This window comes from Jaculus jaculus, chromosome 17 (assembly GCF_020740685.1).
Source record: "Jaculus jaculus isolate mJacJac1 chromosome 17, mJacJac1.mat.Y.cur, whole genome shotgun sequence".
Lineage (NCBI taxonomy): Eukaryota > Metazoa > Chordata > Mammalia > Rodentia > Dipodidae > Jaculus > Jaculus jaculus.
The window spans coordinates 16,567,619-16,589,965 of NC_059118.1; the positions used below are offsets into that span (position 1 = coordinate 16,567,619).

Here is a 22,347-nt window from a genome sequence, read left to right on the forward strand (position 1 = left end):
AATAAACAAATACCCACTTAGGAACATCATGTGCTCCAGGAGACAGAGGTGACTCCCAAGTACCACTTTCTCGCCTCCATCTCTGGGTGCTGGGATTTTAGGCACAAACACCATGCCTGATCCAACAACCACTCTTGGGAACTCTAAACATCAGCTCCTCAAGTGCCCATCTGGGAGGCTGGCCCAGCTCAGCAGTGACAGGCATAGAACACACAGATGGCCAGGAACAGGATGTAACTATCACCAACAACAGCTGTGCAAATGGCAGCCTTTACAATTGTTCCTCCTCCTCCAGCTAAGAGGCTGCACCTAGCTGCTTCTTTGCAGGGATGGGAAGCCGGTTCTTTCTACCAGGGGCCTTAGGTTGGGAGGTGGTCTAGATTTTTATGGCATGAAACTCTTCCCAGCTGGCCCATGCAGGACAATCCAACTCAGGAGACTCAGTGCCACTCACCAGGCTTGTGTTTGATATTAGCTTTGGATCCACATTTGGAGGAGACCTTGGAGATATCCACTTTCTTGTTCTGAATCTGAACCTAAAGAAAGAAACAGATAGCAATTTTACCTCCAAGAGAAAGTACTGACAGGGCCAAAATTCAAGTTGTTCTCTGCCTTTGTAAGCCCATACCTCAGCCTGTTCAAGATCAGGGTCATGTCCCAAGGTGCTTAAAATAGCTTATGATCCACTCTGGCCCTTCTCTTTATCTCTGACCCCACTTACCAGCAGACTAAACCACTAGCTGCAGCTACTAGCCTTCCCTTTCAACTGCTACACAGAGCTTCTCCTACTGTGTTGGAACCACAAACCAGTATTAAAGCTCTCCTGGAAATGGCTTAGCAGTTAAGGCGCTTGCCGGCAAAGCCAAAGGACCCAGGTTCCATTGCCCAATACCCACGTAAAGCCAGAGAGATGAACAAGGTGGCACATGTGTCTGGAGTTAGTTTATAATGGCTAGAGGCCCTGGCACACCTATTCTCTCTCTTTCTCTCTCTTTGAGGTAGGGTCTCACTCTAGCCCAGGCTGACCTGGAATTTCAAACTCATGGCAATCCTTCTACCTCCACCTCCTGAGAGCTGGGATTAAAAGCATACGTCACTATGCCCCAGCTCTCCCTCTCTCTTAAATAGCTAATATATAGGCTCTCCTGAAACCTCCCTTTGGTTCTACACCAAAATCTTTTTATTTATTTATTTATTTGTTTGTTTGTTTGTTTTTTTGAGGTAGGGTCTCACTCTGGTCCAGGCTGACCTGGAATTAACTCTGTCATCTTAGGGTGACCTTGAACTCATGGCAATCCTCCTACCTCTGCCTCCCGAGTGCTGGGATTAAAGGCGTGCGCCACCACGCCTGGCTTACACCAAAATCTTATCAACAGTACAGCCATACCCGCAGTGACCATGCCCAGTTTGCTTTCTTGCTTTTCACAGCCTCCCATAGGAACTTGCATTTAGCAGGTATCTATACTTGGAAGCTAATGAACAAGTATATAACAAAAATATAACAAAATTATTTATCTCAAATGAATCACGACACAGATAAGCACCAGGATGGAGACTGGTTTAAAATAGTCGTCGCATTCCCAACAAGGGCTGTCCTCTAGAAGCCTTAGGAGAACACGCCATACACTGACATGGAAGACAGCACGCATGGGCTCTGGGTTACAGCTCAGCTGGCAGAGTGCCTGCCGAGCACGCATGAGGCCTTGGCTTCAATCTCCAGTGTCATATAAACCAGGTATGGCGAGCTAGCACTCAGGGGGCAAAGGCCTGTGGGTTTGAAGTTAAAGGCTAAATTACAGACACCAGTGTACTCTAGCTTCCTGGATGGAGACTCTAGGTTTCTTGGGAGAGGCTCAGCTGGGCCTTGTACTGTAGAAAAGCCTGGTTTTCTGCCATTCAGGCACTGACTATCCTTCTACCATCAGACAAGCTCAAGCCCATTTAGGGCGGTATGGCTGTCAACAGGAACTTAGTTTTCTTTTGTTTTTGTTTTTTTTCCCCTGAGGTACAGTCTGTAGCCCAAGCTGACCTGGAACTCACAGCAATCCTCCTACTTCGGCCTCAGTGCTGGAATTAAAGGTGTGTGCCACCATGCCTAGCTAGAGAGAAAAACGGGAGCTCCAGGGCCTCTAGCTACTGCAAACGAGTTCCAAAGGCATACGCAATGTTGTGCATCCAGCTCTCCACGGGTACTGGAGGACTCAAACCCGGGTCGTTAGGCTTCCCAGGCAAGTGCCTTAACTGCTGAGCCATCTACGCAGCCAGTACTCTGAGGTTCTTATCCTTTAAATTTACAACCTGACATAGTTTCATATCCAGAACTGGCTTCTATGTAAATGGATTGGGTATATTTAGACTGACCATGGACACAGTAAATGAAGCAAGGTGAAGGAATATTAAAGCTGGGCATGGTGGTGTACACCGTTAGTCCCAGAATGTGGGAGGTTGATATAGGAGGATCTCTGGGAGTTTGAAGCTAGCCTGAGCTAGATTGACCCTGCCTTGGAAACTACATACCCCCACAGACACATAAAACAAGGTGTACCACGTTCTGCTTTTTCTTCTAGTATGTTGTGTATTTTTTAATTTCCCTAACCAAACGTTTTTAGAAGCTTGATTAAACTTATTCACATAACAAGGCCTACCACTTAGAAGATACAGTCTCTCTCCTCTAGCTGGTATGCTGAGGTCTCTATAGGACTAGGGTCTTATTTTAGTCCAGGATACCCCAGAACTCACTCTGTAGTCCCAACAGTGACCCTCCTACCTCTGCCTCCTGAGTGCCATTCCTGTCAAAAAATTCTTATTTGGTATTCAAGCAAGCACTCCTTTACCAACTGAGCTACATTCCAGACTTTCTTTTGCTATATATTTATTTATTTAGATTTTTTTAAAATAATTTATTTATTTATTTATTTGAGAGCGACAGACACAGAGAGAAAGACAGATAGAGGGAGAGAGAGAGAGAGAATGGGCGCGCCAGGGCTTCCAGCCTCTGCAAAAGAACTCCAGACGCGTGTGCCCCCTTGTGCATCTGGCTAACGTGGGACCTGGGGAACCGAGCCTCGAACCGGGGTCCTTAAGCTTCACAGGCAAGCGCTTAACCACTAAGCCATCTCTCCAGCCCTTATTTAGATTTTTTTAAGGTAAAGTCTAGGTCAGGTTGACCTGGGATTCACTATGTAGTCTCAGGGTGGCCTCAAACTCTTGATGATCCTCCTACCTCTGCCTCCCAAGCGCTGGGATTAAAGGTGTGCGCCACCATAGCCAACTAAGACCACATTTTAAAAAGTTATATTAGGAAAAGCTGGGCTGGTGGTGTATGCCTTTAATACCAGCACTTGGGAGGCAGAGGTAGGTGGATCGCCATAAGTTCGAGGCCACCCTGAGATTACATAGTGAATTTCAGGTCAGCCTGGACTACAGTGAGACCCTACCTGAAAAGAAAAAGTCACATTAGGCGCTGGAAAAATGGCTTAGTGATTAAGATGCTTTCCAACAAAGCCAAAGGACCTCGGTTCTAGGTTCAATTCCCCAATACCCATGTAAAGCCTGATATACATGCATCCTGGAGTGTTTTTGCAGTGGCTAGAGGCTCAGGCGTGCCCATTTTTTACCTACCTACCTCTCTCTCTCAAATAAATAAATAAGTAAATAAATAATACACATTAGTACATAATACATAATCATATTAGAACGCTGGAGAGATGGCTTAGCAGTTAAGGTGCTTGCCTGCAAAGCTAAAGCACCCAGGTTCCATTCTTTAGAACCCACACATGCCAAATGCACAAGCTCTGAAGTTCATTTGCAGTGGCTAAAGGCCCTGGTGCGACCATTTTTTTTCTCTCTCTCAAATAACTAAGTAAAAATCTTAAAAATCACTTTAGGGGGGAGGGAGGGAATTACCATGGGATATTATTTACAATCATGGAAGTTGTCAATAAAAAAAAAGTCTCCTTATTGGAGAGCTGGCTTAGCAGTTAAGGCCTTTGCCTGCAAAGCCAAAGGATCCCAGTTAGATTCCCCAGGACCCACGTAAGCCAGATGCACAGGGTGGCACATGCATCTGGAGTTCATAAAATATATTAAAAAATAAATAAATAAATATAAAAATAAAATAAATCACTTTAGATGACAGACCATAGAGAATAGATGACTATATTCAGAACTGGGATTACACTACGCACAATGAATATACTTTTCATGCACAAAAGTGACCCAATTCCTTCGGAATCTCTGTTTATTCTCATTTTCACCCAAGAGGAAAAGCTACTAGGGTCAATACCTACCTTGGCCACACAGACTGGATACTCAAGCACCATGTTTTAAAAGTATCCCTCACCCCTGAGGGTCTCACTCTAGCCCAGGCTGACCTGGAATTCAGTATGTAAGTCTCAGGGTGGTCCCAAACTCACAGCGATCCTCCTACCTCTACCTCCTGAGATTAAAGGCGTATGCCATCACACTCGGCTTGTATGTCAAAGTTTTACCCACTACAGCGGAACCCCCTTGATGCTGGCTAATGTGTGGCCAACTAGCAGGTGGCCCAGACACAAACTATATCTCTATTTTAGGGGGCTACCAGGACATCCAGTAAAAACATTTGAAGAGACCAAATCAGCTGGGAAGCGCAGGAGAGAAGATAGGAAAGGCGCATGGGGACTTCAGTGGGGAAGAAGGAAGGCTTGCTCTATGGCTGCATTCCTCACCAAGAACTGCGGGGGAGGGGCACTGGAGAGCACAGGCGGAAGGGCGGGACGTGTGGAGAGCAGGGCGCAGAGCGGAGAGGAGAGTGGGAGGGAGTGGGATGGGGCTTCCCGCAGCGCAGCGTGGTAAGGAGCAAACAGTGCAATCCAAGGCCACCATGATGGGTGACTCTTGACTGGGAGGCTGGAGGGAAGAAACAAGGGCGAGGGCCATATGTGGTCAGCCTGTAACATGCCCCTGGTAGAGCTATGCAGTTTTACTTTGCCTAGTCATTGTTACAGGGACAAGTGGAAACACTAGGTGATATGATTTGTCTTATCTTTCCCTACACCAGTATATTCCTAAAAGCTGTAACCACTGGCACCACAACAGAGTTAGCACAAAACAGCAGTATGATAAAAAGGACTAACCTGGCCGGGTATGGTGGCTCACCAAAAAATAAAAAAAGGACTAAGGGGGGTGTGTGGAGAGATGGCTTAACAGTTAAGGTGCTTGCATGCAAAGCCCAAGAACCCACGTTTGACTTCCCAGAACCCATATAAGACAGACACACGAGGTGGCACATGCGTCTGGAGTTCGACTACAGTGGCTAAAGGCCCTAGCATGCCAATTCTCTCTCACATAAAAATTTCAGCAGGGAGTGGTGGCATACGCTTTTAATCCCAGCACTCAGGAGGCACAGATAGGTAGAAGGATTGTCCTGATACTACATAGGTCAGCCTGGGCTACGAAACCCTATCTCAAAAAACCTAAATAAATAAATAAAAGGTTAGTTGGGCATGGTGATGCACACCTTTAATCCTAGCATTTGGGAGACAGAGGTAGGAGGATCACCATGAGTTCCAGGCCACCATGAGACTACAGAGCCAGGTCAGCCTGGGTTAGAGTGAGACCCTACCTCAAAACAAACAAACAAACAAACAAAACAAAATAAAGGTGAAGAAGCGGGGTGTGGCGGTGCATGCCTTCAATTGCAGCACTTAGGAGGGAGGAAGAGGTAGGACAATTGCCTTGAGTTTGAGGCCAGTCTTGGACTACAGAGTTACAGGTCAGCAACTTGACCTAGAATAAGACCCTACCTCGCAAAACAAAAACAAAAGATGGAGCCAGGCATGGTGGTGCATACCTTTAATCCCAGCACTTGTGATGCGGGGGGGGGGGGGTGAATCACTGTGAGTGTGAGTTCAAGGCCACCCTGAGACTACATAGTGAATTCCAAGCCAGGCATGTTGGTGCACGTCTTTAATCCCAGCACTCGGGAGGCAGAGGTAGGAGGATCGCCGAGAGTTCGAGGCCACCCTGAGACTACAGAGTGAATTCCAGGTCAGCTGGAGCTAGAGTGAGACACTATCTCGAAAAACAAAACAAAACAAAAAACCAAAAAAAAAAAGCAAACCAAAACCATAATGAATTCCAGGTCAGCCTGGGCTAGAGCAAGACCCTACCTGGAAGCACACATGCATATGTGCACGTGCGCGCGCGTGCGCGCACACACACACACACACACACACACACACACAAAATGATGGAAGAGGGGAAAGAGACAAAAAGAAAAGAGAAAGGACAATCAGCAGGGCACGGTGGTACACACCTTGAATCCCAGCACTTAGGAGGCAGAGATAGGAGATCACTTTGAGTTTGAGGCCAGCCTGAGGCTACATAGTGAACTCCAGGTCACCCTGGGCTACAGAATGAGACCCTACCTGGAAACCCCCTCCCAATAAAAAGGAAAATAAGAATGGGATTAGGAGGAGAAACAAAGAGAACAGAAAGAGAAAAGAGAGCCAGTTGTGGTGGCACAGACCTTTGATCCCAGCACCCAGGAGGCTGAGGTAGAAGGATTGCTGTAAATTCAAGGCCACCTGGGACCACAGAGGGAATTCTAGGTCAGCCTGGGCGAGAATGAGACCCTACCTCAAAAGAAGGGAGGGGGGAGACAGCAAGAGTAATAAGGAGAAGGGAAAGGCAGGAGGGATGGGGGCAATGTTCATTCTGACTGCAGTGACAAGGACTTAAGGGTGGTTCTTGCAGGGATATGGACGTCTGTCTCAGAGCAGGGACACCCCCAAGAGCTGCACAGGCAGGCAGTCCGGTGATTTTGATGCACAGCCATAAGATAAGCCATGGGCCTGTTGCCCTTAGAGCAGGTCTCTGACCTCGAGCCTTTTACCTATAGGACTAAGACCAGCTGTGTGTCACCGACTGTGGTTTAGGGACTCACCAGGAAACACAGCAAAAACATATTTGAGCCTCCAGGTTCTTTTCACTTGCCCGAACTGTTTCTTGGAGAAAGTCGCGACCCAGGCCACTGTGGTCCTGTCGCATGGGGGAAGATGGCCTTCTCCCGGGGTTCCCCACACTGACCTATGTCTCAAATGCCAACTAGCCAGAGCTTATACTTACATTACCACCTCCAGGGACATGCTTAATATTGTCCTTGGAACCACACTTGGACTGAATATGGCTGTAGCTCACTTTTTTGGAGACTATCTGGACCTGGAGTGTTAAGAGAACAGAAAACAAACAAACAAACAATGACGACAACAACAACAAAAAACACAAAGGGAGAGGGCTGGTTAGAACTGACACGGAGCAGGCAGTGAGTCCACATGTGATCACAATGACCAATAAATTACATCGTTAACCCTATGTCCCCACTTTGAGCAGAATGGAGGTGGGTAAGGAAAGCTCAGGAAAGGAGTCTGTCCGAGTAAGAAAGGAGCGAATGTGAACAAACAACACAATGACCGGAGTGGCACTACACAGGTGCTGCGGCGGTGACACGTTTGTATTTACTATTATTATTATTATTATTTCATTTGTATGTATTATTTGGGGCCTGGGCTACAGTTACCAAGGTCCAGACAGCAGTAGGCTCCTGAGGCCCCAGCAAGGCCCCAGCTTTTTGCCCTGCTCCTTCACTGTAAGCTAGGCACAAGGTCTCTGGCTCCTCTCTCCAGACATCTTGATTCTCTGGACCTGTCTTCACTGAAACCTGTAGCCTGTCCCTGTTGTAGCATACTCACCTTTGGAAGCAAAGGCTGCTCTGAGAATCACTGGACTGGGCAGCTGGCTACCAGCACAGACCTGATACTAACATTGCTCATATATTAAAAAAAAAAAGATACAGGATATTAGAGACTAGGGAAGAACAGGCCCCAGGCCTTGAGAAAGTATGGTAGAGGTTTAGGCCCAGAATTTGGTCTTCTTTCTTTCTTTCTTTCTTTCTTTTTTTTTTTTTTTTTGATGTAGGGTCTCACTCTAGCCCCGGCTGTCCTGGAATTCTCTGTGTAGTTCCAGGCTGTCCTGAAACTCAGTAATCTTCCTTCCCATCTGTGCCTCCAAAGTGCTGGGATTAAAGAAAGGCATGTGCCACCATGCCCGGCCCTGTTTTCTCTTTCAGTGTCTCATCTAGCACTGGCACTCACTCTGTAGCCCAGGCTAACCTCAAATCCATGGTACTTCTCCGTCAGCTTCCTGAGCTAGCTGGAATAATAGGCAGGAGCCATCACTCAGGGTTGTTTTTTTTTTTTTTTGAGGCAGGGTCTCACTCCATCCCAGGTTGACCTGGAACTCACTATGTAGTCTCAGAGTGGCCTCTAACTCATGGCAATTCTCCTACCTCTGCCTCCCTGGGATTAAAGGCATGTGCCACCACACATGCTGTTTTTTTTTTTTTTGAGGTAGGGTCTCACTCTAGTCCAGGCTGACCTGGAATTCACTATGCAGTCTCAGGGTGGCATCGAACTCACGGTGATCCTCCTACCTCTGCCTCCCAAGTGCTGGGATTAAAGGCGTGTGCCACTACGTCCGGCTCCGGCTTTTTTTTTTTAAGACATAGTTTTCTATGTAGATCAGGCTGGCTTCAAACTCCTAATCCTCCTGCCTCAGCCTCTTTATTGCTAGGATTTCAGTCATGAGTCACCATGGCCAGCTTTAAAATTCCTTGTATCGTCCAGATGTATAATTCTGTGCCCTGCAAGTTTCACGTGCAAAGAGAACAGGTTCAAGAGGCATCATGATGATGCCTAACAGAAGGGCTATGATCACACAGACTGCACACTAATGAACAGTTCCCAGCAGAACTCAGCGAAACGAAGGCCTTGGCTGTCCAAGTCTGAAGCAAAGATTCTTTGGGCTTCTGAAGAAGTTGCCAGGCTTGTCTGTTTCATTCCTTTTCTTTTTTTCCTCTCTCTTTACTCTCCCTTTCATTTCAGAACAGGAGGCTCTCTGCAAATGATGCAGCCCTCAAACTGCATTGTCCATAGATTACAGAAACCTGTCTTGAGGAACTCTACCCCACAGGGCTCCTCCTTTCTTGTCTTCTTCACGACTTTAACAGAAATAACTGTTAGGAAGGGGACTATACTTCCAGCTCATGACGGCAACGGGAAGGACCCTCAAATTTCAGGTTATCTTTGCCCTTTGGTAAATGCTGCATTCCCGACACTAAGTAGATTTCCATCCTAACTTCCAGTTAAGGGATGGCATGGGATGGTTGGGAATCTAGCTAAGTGGCAGAGCAACTGCCTCTCATGCACAAAATGCACAAGGCCCTGGACTTGATCTCCAGCTCCACAAGAAGGTGGTAGGGGGAGACAACCTGGGGAATCAGGAGCTATGCCTCTCCTCTCCATCCTAGGCAGCTTCGAGAAGGATCTGCAGAGTTCTGAGTTTTAGAAGATGTATCAGGAAGAATGAGGGGATGATGTACACACACCAGGTACAGTCAGCGTGAAGGAAGTAACTGATCCTTTTCACACTCTTTGGCTGAGTAAATATCCCTCAATGGGTTAATGGGACCCTGACTGGTAGCTTTCAGGGTTGATTAAAAATAAATGCTGATGGTGGAGTCACTAACCAGAGGGAAAGATGTAAAAAGAAGTAGGAGCTAGTCAAGGTAGGAAAAAAGTGGGATCGAAGGGAGAATGACTCAGACCAGAAGAAACAATTCACCGTCTTTTGCCTCACAGACAGAGGGAAGTCTAAATTAAACTCACTTTCCCAGCAGGCGGTTTCTGTGCACTCGCAATGGGGCCGGCTGTTTTAGTGACTGCATTAGGTTCAGGCTTTCCAGCTGTAGCAGCCGCCTCTGTTTTTTTCTCTACTTTGGCCTGGATGGAAATAAAGGGAGGGCAAATTTCAAACCAAGAGGAGGGCTGGAGAGATGGCTTAGCGGTTAAGGTGCGAGGATGTGAACCCCATGTCAAGAGAGGAAGAAGGGGGGAGAAAACCCAGGTGTAGGTCAGGCCACTAGGCAGAAGCAGTTCACCCTCGCTCCTAAAAGAAACTACACACTTCCCAGGCTAGACCAGGAGAGACCCCTGGGCAGAAGAACACAAGGAGAGGAAGGAGCACAAGGAGAGGAACTGCAGACTCAAGACAAGACGAGAAAGATCAAGAGAGCACTTGTGGAGAAAAGGAAGGCTAAGAAGAGCAAATTAGTGGTTCTCTTCTGAGTGTGATTGTCATTTTCAAATCACAATGCCCTCTCGACTCCAATGCTTTCGCCCACTGTTACACTCACAGGAAGCCACTATTTGTGATGGGAAATGTGACATTCTTCAGGATTACTGGAATAGAAAAGAACCTAATCATTAGCCCAAGTTATTTGGGACCTCCTGCATTGTGGTAGATAACAGTCTAAGAATAGCATAATGGGAGGGAGAGAACATCTGTGGCTGGGCTGGGTGTGCTCTGCAAAACCACCACTGCTTAACAAAAGCACTCTGAAGCTGGTACTCCACAGTGATCCTAATTTGCCATCGGTATCTTCCAAATGTCCCGGAGTCTGCCTTGTTTCTGTCCCTGTCCGACATTTTTTTTTTTTTTTGGTGTTCAAGGTAGAGTCTTATGCTAGTTCAGGCTGACCTGGAACTCTCGGTGATCTGCCTACCTCTGCTGGGATTAAAGGTGTGTGCCACCACACCTGGCCTCCTACTCAATTTTTAACAGCTCTGGATTGAAGCAGTTGGAGGATTCTACCCCGGAGAGTGGTAATGTGGTTCAAGTGACTGTTACACTCTGGGGACTTGGGAATTCTCAGGGTAGACTTTGCTACCATCTTTTCCTTGCACTGAGCTCCCAGTGGTTACTAACATTTAACACACAATTCCATGCAACCTGAATATTCTTTGTTTTTCTTTTCTTCTTCTTCTTCTTTTTTTTTTTTTTTTTTTTTTTTGATTTTTCGAGGTAGAGTCTCACTCTAGCCCAGACTGACCTGGAATTCACTCTGTATTCTCAGGATGGCCTCGAACTCATGGCAATTCACTACCTCTGCCTCCCAAGTGCTGGGATTAAAGGCATGCACCACCACGCCCAGCCTGAATATTCTTAAAGTGAAGCACTGTGACTTGCTGTGGCATTCTCTAGGCTCACAGTACAACTCATTTTGGCCACCAGGGGGAACCCTAGACTTTTTTTGATTTTTTTGAAGTAGGGGCTCACTCTAGCCCAGGCTGACCTGGAATTCACTATTCCTCTTGAGTGCTGGGATTAAAGGCATGTGCCACCATGGCCAGCTAATTTGCATCTTTCCTTTTTTTTCCCCCTTGGTTTTTCAAGATACAGTCTCACTCTAGCTCAGGCTAACCTGGAATTCTCTATGTAGTCTCAGGGTGGCCTCAAACTCACGGTGATCCACCTACCTCTGCCTCCCATGTACTGGGATTAAGTGTGTGCCACCACGCCAAACAAAGATTTATTTTATTTTACTTTATTTATTTGGGAGCAACAGACAGAGAAAGAAGCAGAGAGAGAGAGAGAGAGAGAGAATGGGCACACCAGGGCCTCCAGCCACTCCAAACAAACTCCAGATGCATGTGCCACCTTGTGCATCTGGCTTCTGTGGGTACTTAGGAATTGAGCCTCAAACCTGGGTCCTCAGGCTTCACAGGCAAGTGCTTAACCACTGAACCATCTCTCCAGCCCCCTCAATTTTCCTATATTTGTTAAGATTTGCTTTGTGTCCTAATAATATTTGATCTATTTTAGAGATTAAGTTCCATGTACTGCTGAGAAGAATGTGTAGTCTACAGTGTCTAGATGGAACTTTTTTTAGATGTCTTTAGGTCTACTCAATCTATGGTGTCATTGAATCCAAATGCCTCTCTGTTCTTGGTACCTTTAATATCTTGAGACAGGCTCTTGCTATGGAGCTCTGGCTTGCCTAAAACTTTCTGGCTAGCCTCATACTCACAGTGATTTATTTTTCTGCCTCTGCTTCCAGAGTGCTGAGATTGGAGGTAAGAGTCACCACATCAAACTCTCTATGGCTTCTGTAAATTAGAGGAATCCCACCTCAAAACAAAAATGTAAACCCAACCTTAACATGCAGAATAGGAGGCTCTGTGAGATAGAGACGAGAGAAGAAAGTGCAGAGCTCAGCCCAGCCCTTCCCTGCTGCTGGTATAACAGCCCACTATGAAGCTCAGACTGGAATTCCCTGATGCTGAATCCAGTGTCCTGTCAGCTGCCTCTTGGTGGCTGGGATGGAAGAGGAGAGGGAGGCAGGGGCAAGCATGCCAAGGCCTAAGCTTTCTGAACTCACCCGGCCTCCTCCAGGCTGATGCTTGATGTTCTCTGTGGAGCCGACCTTGGAGCGGACATTCTTCAGATCGGGGGCTGAGGCATTGGTGGCCAGGCGGCTCAGCCTGGGAGCAGAGGAGCTAGTCTTAGCTGAGGTGGGCTTTCTGTCCATAGAAGGAGCCACAGGCCGGGAAGGTGCAGGTGTGGGCTTGACTCGAGTGGAAGTCATCCCTGCTATGGGTGCTACTCCAGTGGGAGTAGTGCTTTTCTTCACAGAAGTGGTGGAGGCGGGTTTTGAGCGGTTCAATTCAGCTGCAGAGAAGGAATGAGAGGTACCAAGAGTTCAGGGGGGAAAGAGGAAAAAAAAAAAAAAAAGCCTTAAAACAATGGAAAACAGGGGGTCAGGTTAGTGAGTATTACCCGGTGCAGACTTTGCAGTCATCCTCTTGACATCTGCAGGCTTTCCCTCAGTCTTCGTGGCTGCATAAACACATTAGTATGTTTACCAGACCTGTTCAGGACTCCTCCCAGCTCTGTGCATTTCTACTGTGTTTTCCCAAAATAAATCTTAACTTAAAAAAAAAAAAAAAGAAAGAAAAAGAAGCGCACTGTGTTTTACCCCCATCCCTGAAGGGCTTTATTTATTTATTTATTATCATACAAGCCTACAAACACAAAGTACTGAGATGTGTGGAATTCCTAAGAAGGGACTTAAAAACCATGTCTGGAAATTCATGAGTCCCCTTCGTTCAAGATGTTTCTGAATATACACAACTGTCAAGATGAAAGCTTGTTAAATACTAGCTCCACCAGACCACCACTGTACAACATACCTCACTAATGAGAGCTGCATAAAGAAGCATGCACAGGGCCGGATAGATAGCTTGCAGTTAAGACACTTCCTGTGAAGCCTAAGGACCCAGGTTCAAGTCCCCAGAACCCACGTAAGCCAGACACATATGGTGGTACATGTGTCTGGAGTTTTGGTTGCTGTGGCTAAAGGCCCTAGCGTGCCCATTCTCTCTCCCTACCTCTCTCATAAATAAGTAAATAAAAATAAAATATTTAAAAAAAGAAAGGGCTGGAGATATGGCTAAATGGTTAAGGTGCTTGTCTGCAAAGCCTAAGGACCCATGTTTGACTCTCCAGACCCCATGTAAGCCCAACGCACAAAGGTGAGGCAAGCACAAGGTCACACGTGCCCACTAGATGGTGCAAGCATCTGGAGTTTGACTGCAGTGGCGTACCAATTCTCTTTCTCAAAAATGTGATGCCAGCTTGGCACTACAGCGAAAGGCAAAATCAAAGCCTGACTTACGGCCTACTAGTTCCCGTGGGAAGGAAAGAGGCCATACTCACAGGTGGGCCTCTTTGGCAGGGGTGTGGCAGGGCTTCTAGTGCTTGGCCCAGTGGAAGCAAGGGTAGCAGGTGATGTGGCTTTTGGGACAGTTGGGGTACTCTTGGACCCAGGTCTGAGGGCTGGAGCAGAGGCAAGCTTGGATGGTGAGGTACGCTTCTCAGGAACCTTTGCCTCGGCAACGGGCTAGAAATAGGAAAGTAGGAGGAAGAGCTGCAGGTCAGCAATGGCCTCAGAAGACATGTCCACGAGAGTTCTATATCAGATTGCATCAGGAAACTGGGCACTGGGCAGCAACTTCTAGGAAAATATACAGGGTTCTAAGGTCACAGTGCTCCAGGTAAGCTGGGCAAGGGGCTGATGCCTGTAATCCAGCACACTTGAGAGGCTGATGCAAAAGACTGTCACAAATCCAAGGCCAGAAGAGGCTACAGAGTTAGTTCCAGAACAAAGTGAGCAGACGGCCACACAGGGTACTATGTGATCTGGGGCTGGAGAGAGAGTTAAACTATTTTAGTGTAAATGAATAACCCTAAATGATCTATCATGCCACAACTTATTTTTGCCTCAGAATCCACTGCAAGTAGCTGAGTAGATTAAGTGTCAGTACAGGGCAGGGGCGATGGTTTAGCAGCTAAGCTACTTGTCTGCAAAACCTTTGTACTGAGGTTTGATTCCCCAGTACCCATGTAAGCCAGATGCACAAGGGGCCACATGCATCTAGAGTTCGTTTGCTGTGGCTGGAGTCCCCGGTGTGCCATTTCTCTCCCTCTCTCTATCTGCTTCTGCCTCTCTCTTGCTATCAAACAAATAAATGAATTAAATAGTTTTTTAAAAGATAATTGGTAAAGATCTATTCTGCAGGATGTTTAAAGAGAAAAGCAGGGCTGGAGAGATGGCTTAGTGGTTAAGCGCTTGCCTGTGAAGCCTAAGGATGCCGGTTCGAGGCTCGATTCCCCAGGACCCACGTTAGCCAGATGCACAAGGGCCCGCATGCGTCTGGATGGAGTTCGTTACCAGTGCCTGGAAGCCCTGGCATGCCTATTCTCTCTCTCTCTCTCTCACACTCAAGTAAATAAATAAAAATTAACAAAAAATTAAAAAAATATATATATAATGAGGTTTAGCAGGGTGTGGTGGCACATGCCTTTAATCTCAGCACTCAGGAGGCAGAGGTAGGAGGATCACCATGAGTTCAAGGCTATCCTGGGATTACATAATGAATTCCAGGCAAGCCTGGATCAGAGTGAGACCCTACCTTGAAAAACCAAAAAAAAAAAAAAAAAAAAAAAAGAGGGCTGGGGAAGTGGCTTGGTGGTTAAGGCGTTTGCCTGAGAAGCGTAAGGACCCTGATTCGATTCTCCAGGACCCACATAAGCCAAATGCACAAGGGGACGCAAGCATCTGGAGTTTGTGTGCGGTGGCTAGAGGCCTTGGGGTGCCTATTCTCTCTCTCTCTCAAATTAATAAATAAGAGTATTTTTAAAAAGAAAAAGAAAAAGAATGAAAGGGCTTAAGTGTTATGGCTGCATAACACCCAAGTTGATCTTGAAAACACTCACTCACTTTCCCCTTGCCTTTTCTTAATGCTACCAGCCTGAACCAATCACATGGCAGCAACAAGTGCCTAGCTAGTTATTTGAAAGTCGGGGGCTCAGAAGGGCAACTTTTCCTAGCACAATATTTGGGTGGCTAACTTACCTTTGGTTTCACGTCTCTTGCAGGTAAGGTGGATGGCCTGGCAGTGGCAGCGGCAGTGCGTTTGGGTGGGGCAGCTGGCACTGAGCCTGAAACGAGGCTCATGGGTTTTTTATTCGACCCACCTGGGGTGGTGGGAGTTGGCTGCTTAGGGAGAGGAGTGGGCTGTGTTTTGGCTTTCGATGTTGAAGTCTTTGCAGGTTGAGTGGTGGCCAAAGGCTTTAGGTTGATTGTTGATTTTTTTTTAAATTTAAAGTTTAGTTTTTTAAAGACCAACATGAAAAACACAAACAAGAATAAAAACAAAAAAGAATAAATTGCACAATTCAAAGTAAAATTACAAGCAATGAGGATTGATGCAACTGAAAATTAGCCTTCCTTTCTTCTGAGCTCAGTACATAGTGAATGATCCCTGGACAGCAATGAAGAAAACTGACATCTTCTCTCTCTCTCTCTCTCTCTCTGTTTTGTGTGTGCGCGTGCGTGCTACAGATTGAGCCCAGGGTCTTATGCCTGTTGAATACATACTCGACTACTAAGCTATACTCCCAGTTCTATGGAAAGTATTTCTTAATGACAGTGTCACAAACTCAGGCAGATTGAATTCAGTAATAGCTTTACATTATTAACTAACTTTTGGTGACTGCAAAAATTCTGTTAATAACATCATCAGCAGGTGATTAAGCCATTACTAGCTGGATCTTTACTTCATTTGTTTTGTGGGATCCCACCATGTTACTTAGGCTGACTTCCAATTAATGAACCTTTAGCTATAGGCTCCCAAACTGCTGAGATTAGATGCATGGCACCAAATATCCTGCTTTTATTACCTGTACCTTGAATCAACATTATTATACCCTAAAATGTGGCACTAAAACATTTAATTAGTACAAGTAAGAAAATCTTCATTACATTTCCATACTCTTTGTTGTTAAAAGAAAACAGAGGGCTGGAGGGATGGCTTAGGGGTTAAGGTGTTTGTCTTAAGGAACCAGGTTAGAGTCCCCAGGACCCACGTTAGCTAGAGGCCTGGGCTACAACATACTAAGACCCTGTATCAGAAAACCAAGGGTTGAAGATGTTACTTCGTGGAAGAGCACTTACCTAGCCAGTGAAAGACCCCTTGGGTCAATCCCTACCCAGCAAACTATGACCTCTAAAGAACACTTTTACAGATAGATAAGATGATAGGGTCAGAGGCAGAAAACTTAGTAACTGAGATAGGCCATTTGGTAAAGTGGAAATATAAGCTACATAACATACAAGATTCATCTAAATTTGAAGAAAGACATAACAGCTCAGAAAAAAGAAATGCACTCATGATTTAAGCAATATTAGCAAAAGGTTCTATTTTTACAAATTATAACAGAAGACAATGATCACCATCCCAGCACCTACCTTTGTTTTCTTCTCTGGGCTTGGTGGTAGCTCCTTGTTTGGTGGAGCAGTGATGTCATTTCCGGCCACACCAATAGCAGCCTTTCCTTCTTCTGGTCTGGCTAGTCCTAAAGGGTAGCAAGTTATGTGGGAATTATTCTAAGCAAATGTATTACAACCATTTTGAAAATGCAAGGCTTACCAGAGACAGACCAGTAAAGAGCACTCCATTTTGAAAAGTTTCCACAAGGCTGTATCATTGAGGCCCTCATTGTAAGAGAGAACAGTTTTAAGTTTTCAGAGATTCACAGAACTCCTCTCTGTGCTGAAACAATCTAAGGAGGATTTGTACTAATGATCAGTGGACGGAAATGGCCCTTAAAGTTTGGTTTTCCTTTCCCTGAGATTAGTAAAGAGGTTCTGTCACCCAGACATAGATCACAAAGGGAACAAATACTTCTTTTACCACAGTCTGTCATTTGTAATTGAGGGTGCTGAGAGATGGGGCATGAGCCAAGATCACCCACTGTCCTCCCTTACTGCCTTTCCTGGTCAGGAACCACTTCACAGAGGATGCAAGACTGACCTGCTCTAGTTCTAAGAGTGACCCAGGTTTCCAGCAAGCCTGGAGGCCCATGGAATGAGACCCTGGGCAAAAACTACTGCCTTCTGTGGCACCAACTCCTCTCTACGGAGGAGTGACTCCAGATTTCAGTGGACTATGGAAGCAATGAAATACTGTGAAATTTGTAACTTGTTGGGTTGTGGGGAAGGACTTTCTAATTGTCACAAAATCCATAACAGTTAAGTATAACTAAAGAAAGTAAGAGGTAATAAAATCCAAAAGGGCAATGCTAAGCAAAAAATATTTAAACCAAAAGAATATTCAAACCTCATATCAAATCCTAAGATCATTTTTTTCTTTTCTTCTGAGTTAGGGTCTCACTCTAGCTCAGGCTGGAATTCATCATGTAGTCTCCTACCTCTGTCTCCGAGTGCTGGGATTAAAGGCGTGCGCAACCACGCCCGGCTCAAATTCTTGCTAATTAATCATTTTGTGGGAGGAGGCTGAGATAGGGTCTTATGTAATTTGGATGGTGTCAAGTTTGGGAAGCAGCTGAGGACGGTCTTGAGCTTCTGCCTCCTGAGTGCTGGAAGTACAAGTATATGCCAATATGTCCAGTTTATGTGGTGCTGGGAATTGAACACAGAGCTTCATGCATGCGAGCTATAGCTGAGCCATATCCCCCAATTTTTTGGAAACAGGGCCTCATATACAGAGGCTATCCTTGAACTCCCGATCCTCCTGTCTGTATCTCCCAAGTGCCGAGAATTCAAGTATATACCACTAAACCCGGCTAACAAAAACTCTCATAAGGCCAAAAACCCACAAGAAGAATGATCAGAAGTCAGTCTGGGAAGATTGCTAAGCAGTTAGTTAATGTCATTTACTTGCAAAACAAAGCCTGTTAGCCTCAGGTTCAATTCCCCAGCCATTCATGGCTACCTGATGGGCATTTGTGTGCAGCATGAAGAGACACTGTGCACACACAAACACAACCTACCACTGAGCTACACCTCCACCTTCTCTACATTAGAAATCAGATGTCTCCTGGCGGCAGAGGTTAAGGCACTTGCCTGCAAAGTTAACAACCCAGGTTCCATTCCCCAGTACCCATGTAAATCCAGATGCACAGCGGTATGCATCCGCAGTTTGCTTTCAATGGGTGAAGTCCCTGGTGTGCCCTGCCCATTCTCTCTCTGTCTCTCTTTTAACTCTCTGCTTGCAAATAACTATTTATTTTAAATTTTTTTTTGTTCATTTTTTATTTATTTATTTGAGAGCGACAGACACAGGGAGAAAGACAGATAGAGGGAGAGAGAGAGAATGGGCGCGCCAGGGCTTCCAGCCACTGCAAACGAACTCCAGACGCGTGCGCCCCCTTGTGCATCTGGCTAACGTGGGACCTGGGGAACTGAGCCTTGAACCGGGGTCCTTAGGCTTCACAGGCAAGCGCTTAACCGCTAAGCCATCTCTCCAGCCCCCAAATAACTATTTATGTAAAAAATAGGGTTGGGGAGCTGGCTCAGCAATTAAGGTGCTTGCCTACAAAGCCCAAGGACCAGAGTTTAATTCCCCAGTATCCACATAAAGCTAGATGCACAAAGTGGTGCATGTATCTGGAGTTTATTTGCAGTGGCACTATGCCCTGGCATACCCATTCTCTGTCTCCTTCTGTCCCTCTCTGCTTGCAAATAAATTAATAAATAAAATGGGGCAGGAGAGATGGCATAGCAGTTAAAGCACTTGCTTGCAAAACCTAACGACCCATCTTCAACTTTCCAGATCCCACATAAGCCAGAAGCACAAAGGTGAGGCAAGCACGAGGTCACATATGACCGCTAGGTGGCCGAAGTGTCTGGAGTTGAATTACAGTAACTGAGGACCTGGCATGCCAATTCTCATTCTCTCTATATAAAATAAAACAAAATAAAATAAAATAATAATAATAATAATAATAAATAAAACACCTTGCTGGGCATGGTGGCACACGCCTTTGGGAGGCAGAGGTAGGAGGATCGCCCTGAATTCTAGGCCACCCTGAGACTACATAGTGAGTTCTAGGTCAGCCTGGGGTATAGTTTGAAAATAAAAAAAAAAGTCTTATTAAATATTTCTCATGCATATATTGAATATCTATATATAAGAATGTGCTACAGCTATCAAATAGAGCTTTCAAACTCATGAGGAGGACAGTCTGTTATATGTACCCCTGTTTTTACTTGTTCCATTGTTTTCCTTCAAGTTTTGAAATTCCATGTCTTCCGTTACATCTTATCATTTTGGAGAGTTTCCTTCAGCTATCTGTCTACCAGAAACAAATAGTCTTTATCTGAGAATTTCTTTCTTTCTCTTTTTCTCTCCTTCCCAGATAGTTTTACCAGACACAGATTTTATAATTGCCAAGATTTTTCTTTCAGCACTGGAAAAGCTTCCTTCTGCTATCTGGTTTCTGATAAGAAACAAGAGTCATTCAAATTGATGTCCCTCTACAGGTAATGAATCATTTCTCTCAGGTTAAGATGTTTATCTTTATCTTTAGTTTTTTAAAAAAGTTTAAGCATGGTGCCTGCATGCCTTTGTTCCCAGAACTTGGGAGGCAGGAGGAGGATCTCCATGAGTTCAAGGCCAGCCTGAGACTACCAAGTCAATTCCAGGTCAGCCTAGACTATAGGGACACTCTACCTCAAAAACAAACAACAACAAAAAGTTTAGGCTGAGATAGAAGGACAACTGTGAGTTTGACGCCACCCTGAGACTACACAGTGAATTCCAGGTCAGTCTGGGCTAGGGCAAGACCCTCCCTCAAAAACTAAACAAACAAACAAACAAACAAAGGTCTAAATATGCTTTGGAATAGATTCTTGGCATCTTTCATATTTGGGATCTGTTCTATTTCTTTCTTCCTGTCTTTCCTTGTATTTTGTCTTGCATTCTTCCTTCTAGGATTCTGACACAAATGCTACATTTTTTTTGATAGTGTGGCACAGGTTTCTGAGAATCTACTATTTTTATATTTTCTCTGTCACTCATACTGAATAAATTCTACAGATGTATGAAATTCACTGCCTTAATATTTTTTCATTTTTTATCTGTTGGGGGAGAGAAAGAAAGGGTAGACATATCAGGGCCTCAGGTCACTGAAAATGAATGCCAGACATGTGTCACTCTGTGCATATGGCTTTACATGGACACTGGGGAATCAAACCTAGACGCTTTAGTTTGCAGACAAACACCTTAACCACTAAGCCATATCTCCAGCCCTTTTTTGTTTTTTTGAAGTAGGGTATCCCTATAGCCCAGGCTGACCTGGAATTCACTATGTAGTCTCAGAGTGGTCTTAAACTCACGGCAATCCTCTTACCTCTGCCTCCCGAGTGCTGGGATTAAAGGTATGTGTGGCCCTCCACCTGGTTTTGTTTTATTTTAAATGATGACTATGTTTTTTCATATCCAAAATTAACACTTGATAATTTTGATAACTTTTTGCTGAGTTTCTAGTTTTTCAAGGAAATTTATAATTGTTAGCTAAAGCTATTTTAAGATGCCTGCTTTAAAATTCCAATTTTGTACTTTAGCAAGCAATCACCCTATTTATATTTAGCATGTAGGTTCTGGCTGCAGTTCAACAGATATTTAGGATTCAGAGCCCTTGCAATAAATTCTGACCTGCTGCATTCTTCTGGCCCTGCCAAGGCTCTTAATCCATGATGGTATTATCTAAAAGAGCTGAAAGCAATTTCCTGGGTCAGTGAGTATCATATCACTAGGTGGGGGCTAAATCATGATGGCACCATGGGAGGAGCCTGCTCTGTGCTCTGTGGCTGTGTAAAGTGGGCAGCCATCCTGTTTGATCTCTACCTAACTCCCTAGACTACTTTCTAGTGTTCCACTGAAGGAAGTGAAGAAAACCTACCTAGCTGTTCTGCTACAACTGGCTGAAAGACCACATCTATAGGAGCTATCACCTGATGATGGCATGGGATGGACATCCCTGCAGTTGCCGCCAATGTGGGTAATCAGACAGTGCCTGCTGGGTGTGAACAACAGGTCACGGGCTCCACTAACACTATACACATAGGCAAACTGTGCCCACTTGCTGGTTATGGGTAGAAAAACAGGTTTCAACAATGGGCTTGTTTGGTTTTATGTTTATTGATTTTTGAGGTAGGGCCTCACTCTAGCCCAGGCTGACCTGGAACTCTGTACTTGCAGGCTGGGCTCGAAGTCACAGCCATCCTCATCCGCATCCTCCTACCTCTGCCTTCCAAGTGTTATGTTTCTGCTAGGCTTCTCTTTTCCTGGCTCTTTGGCAAGAAAGAAAAAGCCTTCTGTTTTCCTTCTCTTTTCTTCTTCTTCTTTTTTTTGAGGTAGGGTTTCTCACTGTAGCTCAGGTAGACCTGGAATTCACTATGTAATCTCAGGGTGGCCTCAAACTCACGGTGATCCTCCTATGGGTGCCTCCCGAGAGCTGGGATTAGAGGCATGTGCCACCACACCTGACTTCTTCTCTTTTTTCACAAATATTTTAATTTTACTTATTTTTTTATTTGAGAAAGAATGGACATACCAGGGCCGCTAGCCACTGCTAACAAACTACAGACACAATGCAGTATATCTGGCTTACGAGGGTCCTGGGGAGTCAAAACTGTGCCCTTATGCTTCACAGGCAAGAGCCTTAACCACTGAGCCATCTTTCCAGCCCACTTTTTCTTTTTTCTTCCCTCCTTGTTTATTGGTAATTCTAGGTTGCAGCCCTCTCCTGGGTACAAATGAGATAAAAAATTCTGAGATCAGCCGGGTGTGGTGGCGCATACCTTTAATCCCAGCACTGGGGAGGCAGAGGTAGGAGATAACCATGAATTCAAGGCCACCCTGAGACCACATAGTGAATTCCACTATGAATTCCAATCTGAGCTAAAGTGAGACCCTACCTCAAAAAACCAAAAACAAAAAACCCAAAAAGTCCTGAGATCAGTTGGGCATGGGGGCACACGCCTTTAACCCCAGCACTCACTCTGGAGGCTAAGGTGGGGGATCGCATGAATTCGAAGCCATCCTGAGAATACAGAGTGAATTCCAAGTCAGCCTGGGCTAGAGCGAGACTCTACCTCAA

General features: G+C 45.4%; 1 protein-coding gene across 12 annotated transcripts in view; it reads right to left on the reverse strand.

The window, feature by feature from the left end:
* Positions 1 to 22,347, reverse strand: part of Map4 (microtubule associated protein 4) — a 157,767-nt gene that overhangs the window by 4,940 nt on the left and 130,480 nt on the right. For 3 of the 12 annotated variants that reach the window (XM_045136878.1, XM_045136877.1, XM_045136885.1), the window contains 8 exons: positions 16,691 to 16,797; positions 15,296 to 15,511; positions 13,597 to 13,780; positions 12,658 to 12,717; positions 12,260 to 12,549; positions 9,708 to 9,821; positions 7,111 to 7,203; positions 455 to 536 (listed from right to left, as the gene is read on the reverse strand). In XM_045136878.1, the coding sequence (XP_044992813.1) occupies positions 455 to 536; positions 7,111 to 7,203; positions 9,708 to 9,821; positions 12,260 to 12,549; positions 12,658 to 12,717; positions 13,597 to 13,780; positions 15,296 to 15,511; positions 16,691 to 16,797 (1,146 nt within the window). The remainder of the gene's footprint in view (positions 1 to 454; positions 537 to 7,110; positions 7,204 to 9,707; positions 9,822 to 12,259; positions 12,550 to 12,657; positions 12,718 to 13,596; positions 13,781 to 15,295; positions 15,512 to 16,690; positions 16,798 to 22,347) is intronic. The other 9 variants (XM_045136882.1, XM_045136888.1, XM_045136880.1 and 6 more) reach the window with 6 other exon arrangements.